Source organism: Gymnoscopelus braueri, assembly GCF_963280865.1.
Source record: "Gymnoscopelus braueri genome assembly, chromosome: 20".
NCBI lineage: Eukaryota > Metazoa > Chordata > Actinopteri > Myctophiformes > Myctophidae > Gymnoscopelus > Gymnoscopelus braueri.
The window spans coordinates 29,188,489-29,202,417 of record NC_137622.1 but is presented as its reverse complement, the minus strand read 5'-3'; the positions used below and the strand labels follow the sequence as shown (position 1 = coordinate 29,202,417).

The following is a 13,929-nucleotide window of genomic DNA, read 5'->3' as shown; positions in this document are numbered from 1 at the left end:
GCCACACAACCCCCCCACCCACCCATCCCCTTAATGACAATGTCTTCTGAGGGCCGTAAAGTAGTCCTTAGTGAAGGTCAAGGGGGCGGTCAGTGTTGGTTAACTTACAGTATGTGTGTGCACACATGTGCACGCCATGTTCGCGCACATGCCTGATCGTGTGTGCACGCACACATGCGAGCGTGTGCATACGAAAGTGTTGAACAGGGGCCTAGGTGGGACCCCCTACTCTGTCTCTCTCCCTCCCACCTCTCATGCTCTGCTTTTGAACCCTATCAGAAAATTAATTGGCAAACTGCGGGTGTTGGATTCCGGAGCCGCAGCCCAGGTGGCTGATGGGATTGCCAGACCTGGAGCTCCTGATTGATGACAGCGGGGTCCTTAAGATGAGCTGAGCCTCGCTCAGTCCGTCCTCCTAATCTCCCCGCGCCTCCCCACTTTTACTAGGTCTGGATCTATGAGCACGTCTCTGGTAATGCAATGAGCGAGAGAGAGAGAGAGGCAAGGTCAAAATGACAGGCATTTTTATCTTATCATAAAACTAGCAGTGATGGGAAAGAGATAAGGAGTCAGACATGAACTAGGCCTCTTAATATGTACTCCATCTAAGGCTGTTGGAGACAAACACTGTGCTCTGGCTGGTTGGTTCATTATCTTTGCACAGTCTCTCATTGTATCTATTTAAAGGAATGGGACTGTTTTAGAGAAAGATATTGTCAAATATATTAACCACATGAACCCTAGCGTCCCTATTCTGGGGTGAATATTTGGTGGAAATACTGTAGCAGAGCTCCGAGATCAGCTTGTAGATCAGTTATTTTTAGCAAGGAGATTTGATGTAGAGGGTTTAAAAGGAGGACTATACTAGTATCCCACTTCTATTCATGATGGGCAGAAAGTATTTGGTTCGAAGGCCTCCAATCATGTGTCAGATGCATTCACTACTGTCTGTCCAGGATGAACATAAACACTAAAATATTTTACTTTAGACGAACAATAACTCACAGTATGCATAATGTGATGCATCCTCAGAACTGTACCTATAACCAATAAAGGAATATTTTAAGATATTCTGCAGGTATAGAAAGCACTTAATGCAACGCACATTGCATAAGCCTCACCATTGTCCTGCCACGATCAAAAAGCTGCCCAGACTTCACGGGTAGCTGAAAGAGACACATTTAGCTTAGCTCTTTACCAGCTGTAATTTAAAGCCTTCGCTTCATCTCGATGAATAGCAGCAGCTTTTGATGTGCCATTTTTGCTCTTCGGCGAAAGACATGGGCAGAGACAGTTGTCTGATGTTTCTCAGGATGCTATTGTGCCCAGGACAAACATAAATGTCAACTTCTGTCATCGGGCTTATTCAGTTGTCATATCGCATTCAGTTCTCCTCTCCTATTCCAAAGCCCCTGCTTTAGCTTCCACATGTGTCCTGGCGGTTGTACTTGTCCAAAGTACCGGGGGATCTATTAGTTGCCTTTATAGAGGAACACTATAGCCTGTAGAAGTTCAAAGACTAAGAGGGAGCCCCATGAGAATATCACCATTCAGCTGCTGTGTTGATTTTTCCCTTCTCTCCCTAGTCCATTACGCTACCCTAGATAAGATTTGTGAGTGACTTCTTACTACTACAGAATATTAATATGTTTTTAATTAGTTTCAACTCTTTTCACCTTTTAGGATGTCCTCATTTCACTTCACCTATTAGCCAAAAACTTTGCGGGCCAGAGTTGTTTTTTTTTGCTTCAAAGACATTTTCATCTTACAATGCAGTTCAGTGGAGTTTAAAATCTAGTGTTGAAATCACACAGCACTCTTCCCGCATGTCATTACGACATTATGGTTTCATGGCTCATACAATTGCACTAGCAAAGCAAACAGGACACATGAATCACAGAATCAAACGGGGGGCTATACTAGTGCCAAATTGTTGCATACAAACACAATATTAAAATTTTCGTACTAGAAGTTGGGGGTTTGGTTTCATTGATTGGTAGGGGAGGCCACGGATGGAGCCTTCCGTTTAAAGAGTGTCTTGAACAGAGAAGTGTGTCATTCATCTGGGCCGAGAGGTAGCTCTCACTCTGAGGACATGACACGCTAACATGGTGTAACTTTGATCTTGTGATCTCATGATACTGGACAACCCGTGGTTCCTGAGAGTTCACATCTGAGGCAGCGGTTTCAGGAAACAAGTTAAATGTATTGTCCTGTGTTTTGCCCTGTAGCCTGAGAACTGGGATGAAACAACTTTTTTGAAAGCACCGCAAATATTGAGTTAATTAAGGTTTGGTTTGGTTTGCTGCCTGAGAGATAGAGTTGGGTCAATTTGAAACAATGAATGTGTGTAAACCCAACAAACACTGACTCACCGTTGGTCCAATGTTATGTTTATGGGTTTTGTCCTGTAAACATATGCATGTTTGACCATGCAAAATCCTTTGAGGTAAGGTTGTTGCAGTACTTCCTCTGAGTCAAGCGCTCAAATATCACAATATAAAACTTCTGAACTGTGACTCTCTTCTTTCATGACTACCATGTTTTTTTCTCAGTTTTGTCTCTGTCTCTTTTTACTTACTATGCATTAAGCAAAATTTGGCACTGATGTATGTTTTTGTTTTGTTTACTACCGGACTATACACATACTTTAACGGAGGATCTACAATAAGCTCATTCGGGTTTATTTAGGCTACCTCTCCCGCACAATTCTCCTATATTTATTTCTAGGCCGATGCCGGTTGGGGATGATGCCCATTGGGAACGCATGCCCTTCGGTTATGCAATACCTGTTGTACACGATGTCAGAGTACTTAGTGTGTGTGTGTGTGTGCGTGTGTGCGTGTGTGCGTGTAAATAATCAAATAAAATCAGAAATGGCCTTTAATATGTGTATTTGTACGGTGAAAAAACAATCAAATACCAGAATGCTGCTCCCATCGTGGGTTAATTTATTGGTAACCTTTCGAGCCGGGAGGCTCTTCCTCAGACCTTACTGCCCAGTAAGGTCTGAGGAAGAGCCTCCCGTATTGTTTATCCAGCACCCAGCCCAGCAGGACAGGACGTGCCTTTTGCCACTGTGTGACACCTTTTTCATCTATTTTTAGGGTCCCAACGCACTTGTGACTTACACTATCATCAGCGGGGCGGAGGAGAGTTTTCGGATCGACCCTGAATCTGGTGACCTGATCGCCACCAAGAAGCTGGACCGGGAGCGCCGCTCCAAGTATTCCCTCCTGGTCCGCGCCGACGACGGAAAGCAGTCCTCGGACATGAGGCTGAACATCACCGTCAGCGACGTCAACGACCACGCCCCCAAGTTCTCGCGTGGAACGTACTCTTTTGACATCCTCGAAGACACGACGCCAGGTAAGGACTCATGCGAGTACCCGAGTGACATCATCACACAGTGAGTGCTGAGTGAGTGCTGTGAAGCATATCGTTGCGGTCGTAAATCAATTAAAAGTGACGGTTTTGGACATACAAGGTTTCTACCCTACAGTGACGATATCAGGACTAATAGAGAAACCTTGCACAGAAACATACAGTACACATACTGTAGTATGTTCGGGCGTAGTGAATGGTGTGTCTAAATTTGATTTCAGTGTTTGTGATAGTGTCCTCAACAGCCATCAGTTTTCCTAATGGTATTAAAACTTATCTTTTTGTAGAGCTAAGACATCACACTAGCTTCTTCTAAATGTTGCTTTATTGGATAGTAGAATTTAGAGGGACAGGAAACTGAGAGAAGGGAGACATGTGAGATATGACGGGAGTCGGATTCAAACTTTGTGAACCTCATGACTGCCAAGCACCATGTGGTCGGTGCACTAACTGGCTGAGCCCCAAATAGGAACGTTTGAAGTACGTTTTCAACATTTTGTTGTTTTTGTAATTTTTTAATAGAGAAGCAGACATTCCCCCAAAACCTCCCTGTCTTCTAATCTGTTTTATCTGACTCGGTTTGTGTCAGTAGGGTTGCCAAGATGCAAGGCAGAAACAGATACTGAATGAACAGGATGTATGAATGCAAACATGAACTAAATGATTAATTATAGTGTTTTTAAAAGCGGTTTAGAAATTACCATTTTATTTTTTTGCTACTTTCTTTTCTCCTGGCTGCTAATGTATCATTTGGCCACACCACTTTCTCGGTAGAGTAATAACATACAGCCAGAAATGTATTTAGTGTAGCTACAATATACCAAGAAAACAAGACCAGGAGACCTGGTTCTGCCAGACCCAGAATGAAGTCCTAGTATGTAACACACCTACAAATGATGTCATGAATAGTTCATGACGAAAGAGGGACAGACTTTTTTGGCTGGGGCCGGGGGACAAAGTGACATACCATGTATGGAGAAAACAGATACAAAGCCTCATGTAAGCCCGACCCCTTGGGTCTGGCAAAAAAGAGACCGTTCTAATGTTACTGGTGTAACTGTGTCCCAGGCTCTATCGTGGCAGCCATCTTGGCCAGCGACTCCGACTCGGGGTCGAACGGGGAGATCACCTACTCGGTGGAGGAAGACGACGAGGACGAGACCTTCCTCCTGAACCCGGTGACGGGTGTGTTCAACGTGACGCGGCCGTTGGACTACGAGGCCCAGCAGTACTACATCCTGACAGTGAAGGCCCGGGACGGTGGAGGCCAGGCCGGCACAGTGCGGGTGTACTTCAACATCCTGGATGTGAACGACAACCCTCCGGTGTTCAACACCACTGCATACAGCACCTCCGTCTCAGAGAACCTGCCTCCAGGCTCCAGCATTGTCACCGTGGGAGCCAGTGATGCTGACGATGGTACGTACCGTACATGTTATGTAATACACACACAGTACATTGAGGGCCGATTAAGGCTTTGTAGTGCCCGGGGCTATGACCAGGTTTAGTGCCCATTCTACGAGCGTGTTTCATTCTTTATTCTTTTTTTTTACCTTTATTTACCCAGGGGAGGTTGGCTGAGCATGGGTGCTTTTTTCAGCAACGCCCTGCTTCACATTTACACAGACACACACATTAAAACCCGGGAGCCGACCAGTACAGCTACAGTCAGCATACTGTTGGCCACTAAGCACCAGCAGCTCTACTGGAGCTGTGAAATCTACAGATCTACAAGCTCACAATGTGTTGCTTGTAGATCTGCTGTTTTCGCTGTTTGTGGTACGAGTAGGGCTTAAGTGGGTAACATGTCTGAAAAATACAACTGCGTGCATATGGGGGGGGGTCTCAGCTTTGTCAGATATAAGAAGGGGATGCCGCATGGACAAAAGATTGGGAACCACTGGTCTAGAATAAAGAAATATTATATTTAAACATTTTACACCGTGGCTCTGCAAGAGGCTAGCCGTCTATGACAGGGTCTGTATGTGTAACCGGTAGACACCGCAAATTTAACAGTATGTGCATGCTGCCAGTAGGCCACAGAAATACCTCCACAACTGTTTTTAAAAATATATATTATATGTTTTGTACTTTTTATAATTCTATAATGGAAGTCAATGGGGCTGCGATTGTGCTGAAACCTTTCGCAAATTTTGGAGACATTCGTCATAGATACAATAAGTCATAGACAAGTGATATCATACAGTAGATGACTGATGTCACAGGCTGGCCACATGAAGTCCAGGATCCACATTGAGCCAAGTCCGAGATCCACATTGGAGCCACGCCGTTTCTATGTGGATCCTCAGGATCCACGTCATTTCCTTGTTTGTTTGTTTGTTTGTTTGTTTGTTTGTTTGTTTATTTAATTATTTATGTATTTATTTATTTATGTACTTATTTGATTACTTACTTACTTACTTACTTACTTACTCACTTACTTACTTACTTACTTACTTACTTACTTTACTTACTTACGCAATGAGACCACAGCCAGATGACTATAGCTATTTGGTGGTCCTTGGCATGGAAAAGTTTGGGAATCCTTTGGTCGAGAATAGATTTCAGAAGATGTACAGTACATAGACCAATTTTTCAGTGCTTAATTGCATTCTCTGGGATTATGTATAATACAAAATATTACACTTACGACGCTTAGAACACCCACTAAATGATATGTGTGTGCATTTTAGGCATTTGATGGCTTTATCCAAACTGACTCACAAATGTGAAACACCACAATAAGGTCCCTCGATCAAACAGCATGACATGCTACTACAAACAGACATGAGACATGAGAGGGCTAGCAGTCACAGTTGCAGTAACTGGACAGTGTGGGGCTGGAATATCCCATAAACTGTGGGAATTTATGCAACATGCGACATAATTATACAATTTATTGTCATAGTCCATAAATCAGTTGTGTGAAAGGTCCTAATTTAATGTTGGGCTGTCACTTTGTTATGACAGTTGGATATAGAGTATAGCAATTAAACCTACATAATATTTTCATCCTTTTTCCATGTCATGCATGAGTGATTTGACGAAATTACAACATCCCTTTAAGCATGTGATTAAATGGATTAAGATATCTCTCAATATCAGGTGGTGTGTCCATGTTTCTCAAGTGCCGTATGGTATTTTAACAGCCCCTGCTACTCTTTCCTACTGTAATTACCACTTCAAGCAGACCTAATGTGGTTATTGTGACCTACATTCCTGGGAAACACACTCAACCCCAGTCTGTCTTGGTCCTCTGGCGTCCGGGCAGTCTGACCATGTCCCAGACTCGCAGATATAACCTCCGCTTCTCACTGTCAAAATAAAGCAGTGCCATTGTTAGCACTTCCTAAGTCCTGACCCCTGACCCCCAGACTTTGTCTGTGGATGTTGCGGCCGTAAAACCGGGATGGAAGTGCTACTCCGGGCTTTTGATAAGGGATTGCTTGCTTGTGTACTGTAAATATGTGGTAGAGTGTGGGAAGATGCCAGCACTTTCCACATGAATACCCTGTTGAGTTGAATTACAGACGCTCAATTTAAGCTCATTTTAACCCTGGCTCCAGGGGAGTAGTGCGGATTAGGACAGATTTTAAGGGTAGATAGTTTTGCTACATTGGGGTTTAGTCGCACTCTAGTTATGTCATTTAAATAAATGTTGCTCTTATGAGAGGGATTTTCCCAAATTGTTCAGCGGCGCTATCATTTTTAGGAAGTGGCCCGCGGTGTTGTTTGTCTTTTGATAGCAATCTGTCATGGTACAGGAATGAATCATCCAGTTCGACGGACAAGTGTAGCAACCAGAGCTCCTGCTGATGTGCATGCACAATTTGTGGAAATGTAATGTCGATAACGAACAAAAGCAGTTAATTCAAATTCATGTATGCATCTCTAACAATGAGAGCCCGTTAAATCAGTGCCTGACCTCTAGTATTGTGTCATCGCTTGTTATCCTGCTATTGTTTATACGAGGTCATTCTAAATAATCCCCATTGAAAGTATTTGTCTCCTTTTTTTAACACGATAACAGTCAGATATCTTTTTTTTAAATTATACATCAGTGAATTGAATTTCAAAAACAGATATCTATGACCGATTCATGAAATAATCAAAGCAATACCTTTCCCATGTCTTCCAGGTCTAAATGCCCAGCTCTTCTACAGCATCGCATCCGGTGACCCTCAGGGCCAGTTTCACATCACGAAGGAGGGCGTCCTCCAAACAAAGAAGGCCTTGGACAGGGAGACCCAGTCCTTCTACAACCTGGTCGTCACGGTCCACGACTTAGCCCCGCCTCCCATGACCCGCTTCACCAGCACCGCCCAGGTGTCAATCATCCTCCTGGACGTCAACGACTGCCCGCCCTCGTTCACGTCCCAGAGGATGGCCTACGTCCAGGAGAACACGCCGGTGGACACGGTGGTGTTCACGGCCCGCGCCGTGGACGTCGACAGCGGGCCCAACAGCTACGTGGAGTACGGCCTCAGGGGGCCGTTTGGCAACAAGTTCAGCATCGGCGCGATCGACGGGGACGTGAGGCTGGTCGGGGAGCTGGACCGCGAGGAGCTGGCCAACTACACGCTTACGGTGGTGGCCACCGACAAGGGCGAACCCGCTCTGTCGGCCACCATGGACGTGACCATGATGGTGCTTGACGTGAACGACAACACGCCGAGCTTCTCGCAGAATGTCTACGACGTTGAGATCGAGGAGGACACCCTGACGGGCACCGATGTCCTGCAGGTGAGAAGAGAGATGAGCTTGGACAAGCTTAGCCTCGATCTCCAGGCTTTTATTGCTTAGTTTTGCTAAAAAATAAAAGCCTGGCCCAACTATAGCCTGTACTGGGTATGAGGAAGTGTTTCATTTCCCAACCAACCAGAGTGCAGTGGGCGTCGCTCGTAATGTTGTGTTAACGGGGCGGGGATTGACGGACAGATCGGTGAACCAATAGGATCAGGCGCCGTCTCTCGCCGGCTCTATACACACGCCCCTTTATACACGAAATCAGGAGGGTTGCAGCAGGCTAGGACAAGCTTAACCACTTATCACTTATATACTTGGTTGACTGGGGTCTCCCAGGGTTCTGTATGACTAAATATGAATTATGTCGTCCTTGTTACTGGTACAATAACATCTCTATTTCACTCTGTTCTACTAGGTGTTCGCCAGCGATGCTGACGAGGGCACCAACGGACAGATCCGCTTCTCGGTCGCCGAGGGCAACACCAATTCCGACTTCAGGATAGACTCGGTCACGGGGGTGATCTCCGTGGCCAAGCAGCTGGACCGCGAGGTGCGTTCCTCTTATTCGCTGGTGGTCCAAGCGGCCGACCGCGGCAGCACCCCCCGCGTAGACCGAGCCACAGTCAACATCGTGCTGCTGGACGTGAACGACTGCACACCCGTGTTCGAGCTCTCGCCCTACACCGTTAACGTTCCGGAGAACCTCAGAGACCTGCCCAGAAACATCCTGCAGGTGAGTGTGAGTGTGAGTGTGAGTGTGTGCGCGTGCGTGCTAGGGCGGTCATTACATTTTACTTGACCATTTTGGCATTGAGCATTGAAACACATAAATAAAAAAATACATTTATTTTAGGCTTCGTTAAGTAGAGTCAAAAGTACTAAAATGATTTTTATAAAGTACAATACTCAAATGCGAGGATACAGATAAAAAAAAAATCCCCATTTACAGTAGTCAAGTAAAAGCACATTGGTGCTTATGGACAAGTTTTTCGTACACTTCATCATACAAGACACACAAAAGCAGTGAAAATAGCTGATCTACAAGCTTGCGATGTTATTTAATAATGTTTAAATAATAAAAAAGGACATACAAGGTTTCCACCCAACAGCGGCTATTTCCTGTGTGAAAACAAGGCAGAATGTTATTATGTCAGCCCAGAGACCTTAATGACTTAAGAGTTTAAACAGATTTGCAATGATGCTAACCCAATAAGTACAAGGATGTATATGGAATCGTTTTAACTGAAGCACTGAGCATGGTGGTCTTGTTTTGTGTAATTCAAAAATAAGAAAAATATGAAGAAATCAAATATGATTGCAATTAGTTCTGCTCAATTACATCTTTTTAGGGGAAAAAAAGGGGGGGGTGCAGCAACAGTGGGTTTGCTACACAAGAACACTATGGTTCTCTGTGGCCCGTGAGATAGAAAAGGCCAGGCAGCCCACAATAGGGTTCACTAATGAACATTGTAGTACAAAGATTTATAACCCACTTCGAACATTGAACAGTGAACTATGGTCTCGTTTTTGTTATCCGTAAGCTTTCAGAACACGGACAAGATGAACACAGTGAATGGACAGAAAAATTCATCCTTATATTTAACATTGAGTCTTTACTTTGAAACTATTAGCTTGTGTCCAGCATTCTTAACCTCCAGAGCAGCCAGTGGCCACACAGTTAGAGAAGCAGACATGGCTTGTGATTAGAGGATCTCTGGTTTGGAACCCTCAGACCAACTGTGAAAATCTGGTTAATGAGCAACAATTTCCCTTCCCCCAACTACTACCAACCACGTACCCACGAGCAATGCAAATTGGTCCTGTGGGGAATGCAGCTGAACATTGTGGTTATGCTAGTCTAATCCCCGATACAGATTTTAACTGTGAGTGAATCAGGGTAGTGCTAAAAGACTCAGTAAACCGAACCCAGGATAAATCGAGGTTAAACAAGCAAACTTTTTTGTGAATGCTGTGAATTCTGTGTCTGCTAGGTTGTTGCAAGGGATGATGACCAGGGGACCAACGGTCAGCTCAGCTACATGCTCAGCGGTGGCAACGACGAGGGCGCTTTTAGCCTTTCATCAAGTGGTCAGCTGAGCCTCACCCAAACACTGGACCGTGAGATGCAAGGGAAATACATCCTTCTGGTCACAGCAACGGACTCAGGTAAGGACACAGCACATGTGCTCATACAAGGCCCACATGGGCAGTTGTTGTGCCATTTTGAAATATTTCGTTTTCATGTAAAAAGGCAACACAGTGACAGAAAGCACAATTTGTATTGCTCTTTTTTGAATGCTGATATTTGTAAAGTGTAGTGAGCATGGACATGACCAGTTATACTGACTGACTGACTGACTGACTGACTGACTGACTGAGTAACTGACTGGTGAAGTTTCACCTTTGGCCGGCCAGCTGGGTGTTGGAGTTGCCAAATTGGCCGTTGATCTTGAACAGTTCCTCCCACAGCCATCTTAAGTTACATCCTCAGCCTCCTCAGAAGGTGTTTACAGTGGTTCCACTCAGCTCATTCCAAACTTATTTCACACTACGACCAGAATATTTTGCTGGTCCTGGATAATATAATATCGTGACTATCTCGCCCTCTAGCGTTTCATACACGGCCCAGCCATATACTAGATTTTGACCTCATTTTGTTTCTCTTTTGTCTGTCGACAATCATTGTTTGCAACATAATTTTACTAGTATTTTTTAGATTTTTTGTATTGATTTTTATGTATGAAAGGTTCTGCGGAAATCAAATTTGCTATTGTAATCCATTATTATTATTGTACTCTTAGGTTGTTTACTGTAACTTTCTTCAGTAAAAAGGAGAACATGTCTTGTGGGGACAAAAGTGCTACACATACTGTATAAAGCGTCTGTATTGCATCAGTTGGACATTGTTTGATTTCAGCAGAGCTTCAACATATTCTGAAAGCAACCAACAAAACCAAGCTGGGGAAAAAAACCAAATGTCAACAAACAACATTTTGATTTCATTTCATACTGTGTGTGTGTGTGTGTGTGTGTGTGTGTGTGTGTGTGTGTGTGTGTGTGTGTGTGTGTGTGTGTGTGTGTGTGTGTGTGTGTGTGTGTGTGTGTGTGTGTGTGTGTGTGTGTGTGTGTGTGTGTGTGTGTGTGTGTGTGTGTGGCACAATAACCTAAACATTCGGGAGTTTTTAGCTTGCTAAATAACGGGTATTTTTTTACTTATTCCCCAGAAGTCCTTTTCAGCGGGTTCGATTGAATAAGCGTCCTCTGTTTATTTGGATACAGCGGTGAGGCTTGTCGTAGCCAGATAAAAGGTTAACTTGTTATTGCACAGAGGCCGGTTAATGTGCAGTTAAAGGAGTACATGCATATCCCCATTGCAGCCAAATCACATGGTATCCCAGCATAAGTATATGTTTCAATGGGTCGCTCTGGCACGGCCGTCATGGTCGAAGGGTGGTTCCGTTTCATTCCTGCACTGACCATGTGACGGGCGTCCGTAACACTATGTATTTTTGACTGCACACAGACTTTGGTGAGAATTGTGACAGTCCGGCACATAGCGTCTCTTTGTTTTTCGTTGTGGAATTAGATGCTGTCTATGAAAAATGCGAGTGATATATTGAACTAGATGAATATGTGTTTCATGTGATGCGAGGGTAGGCACATCTCGACACGTTTAACAGCTTGGTTCATGCATGAATGAAAGGGGTGGATTGATCTCAAACTTTTCAATGGCAGCAGCAAATTATCACACGATGAAGTCTGTGTAGCAATACAGCGTATTCTTCTGCATGTCACATTTTGATTTGTTACTTCACGTAGTGCTGCTCAGAAATTTGTACCATATGGTTGAAGTTGCCCAATAAGCGAACATACTAATTAGGATTCAATTCCCTTTGTGCCTGCTTCACAAGAAGTCCATTTTTAGACTCCTGACAACAATTCCAAAATATTTTGGTACATGTACATTGGACATTTTGGTACATGTTTGCCAAGAGGCAGAAAGAAGGATTTGGGGGTAGAATATCAAAATATCGAAAACCCCATAATCATAGTACAGTCCAAATTACCCTGCAGCATTTTCTCACATTTTTGAGGCCTAGGCTGAGAAGGACAAGGGGGGAAATGGTTCTCCCAGACTCTATCTGGCAGGAAATCTTGAAGGTGGATGGTGCCGACATGATGCTCAGCTGTCTACCAAGGCGCGTTTTTTGAACCACAGACATTCCTCTTAACGACTTAATGTTGTCTGTCAGATTCCACTGTTTATATTGCATTCCACTATATTTCTCTCTCTCTGTCTCTGTCTCTGTCTCTGTCTCTGTCTCTGTCTGTCTGTCTCTCTTTCTCTCTCTCTCTCTCTCTCTCTCTCTCTCTCTCTCTCTCTCTCTCTCTCTCTCTCTCTCTCTCTCTCTCTCTCTCTCTCTCGCTCTCTCTCTCTCTCTCAGATAGATAGATAGATAGAGAGAGAGAGAGAGAGAGAGAGAGAGAGAGAGAGAGAGAGAGAGAGAGAGAGAGAGAGAGAGAGAGAGAGATAGATCAAAGTATGTACAGTGATACAGTATAGTCAACAAACTCCAAAGTTACCTGCTTAGAGTAACAGTTTTTAAAAACAAGATTTGCTATTTACCCACTATTTAGTCAGGCACACATGTAGAACATATGCCAGAATACGTAGCAGCCTGCATGCGTTCCTGGAGCATTTCACCATGAGAACAAGAGCTAATTTTGTGCTTAAACGCTGAGTGCTACATGACTTATGATCAGACAGATGTGCTCTAAGGTCATTTTGTTAGAGTTATTCTGTGAATGAATCATAGCACGACTTCCACTCATTTTGGGGGTGGGTGGGGTTGTGCCTGCGCCCGGTAGCAAAGCAGTGCTCGCTCTGCTCCGCTGCTCCGGGGACATTTTGAGGCTTTTTTCGATGAAGGTAAACTCATTAATCTGGGCCCTGAGTAGAGTTTCAAGACCCATTCTGCTTTGCTGAGTGAAATCTGTCACGAAATGGATGGAAACAAAAGAGCGGACTGGGTGCTGGTTCTTATAATGGTTCCTGGCTCAGGCGATCGGCAGAATTTGGCACACTTCTGTCATTATTCGAAAATCCAAGCCCTGAGACGTGGCACACATACAAGCTGCATAAAGGTGTTTTACAAGGAGCCTTGTTGAGGGGGAAACTGGAAGATCAGACCTAGGATATTTCATTTTTTTCCCCTCTCCCCCATTCTCCGCCAGTGGAAAGTTGTTGGCACCATTTCTGAGGGAAGGAGAAGGGCAGAGAGAGAGAGAGAGAGAGAGAGGGTGGGGGGAGAGAGGTAGAAAGAGAAAGAGGGAGAGAGAATGAGAGAGAGATACCAGGACGTCAGGGTCCTGGGCTGGTCTCATTGCAGGGGCAACATCTGGTATCAACTGTAGGCAAATCAGATTTCGTAAGCCAGTGCCTAGCAACGCTTAAGTTATGCCCCCATGGAAGAGTATAAAACAATGAGATCTCCAACAGGGAGCCACAAAGTGAAACCCTTTCAGCAGGGAGTGTTTCTGGAACCGTTCTAAGTGGGCCACCACATTTTCAGAAAACACATTTTATGTACAGTACTGTATGACATTCGGTCACTTAAGGTTGCGTCGGGCCAGCAAGCAGAAAATCACTCTCTAAGAAAGGTCTTTGTAGGTTGCAAATTCCAATGTATATTCTTCAGCGTAGCCTATTGTGTCCCTACACTTGAATACATTGTGTGGACCTGTAAGGGTCAGTTTTTACACTTTCAGAGTTAGATTAACCCTCCGGATGTTGCCACG

The 13,929-nt window shown here is 44.4% G+C and overlaps 1 protein-coding gene across 1 annotated transcript in view; it reads left to right on the top strand.

The window, feature by feature from the left end:
* fat4 (FAT atypical cadherin 4) overlaps positions 1-13,929 on the top strand; it is a 109,096-nt gene that overhangs the window by 58,518 nt on the left and 36,649 nt on the right. The window contains exons 3-7 of the mRNA XM_080415474.1: positions 3,108-3,369; positions 4,453-4,803; positions 7,523-8,127; positions 8,546-8,863; positions 10,122-10,296. Of these exons, the coding sequence (XP_080271600.1) occupies positions 3,108-3,369; positions 4,453-4,803; positions 7,523-8,127; positions 8,546-8,863; positions 10,122-10,296 (1,711 nt within the window). The remainder of the gene's footprint in view (positions 1-3,107; positions 3,370-4,452; positions 4,804-7,522; positions 8,128-8,545; positions 8,864-10,121; positions 10,297-13,929) is intronic.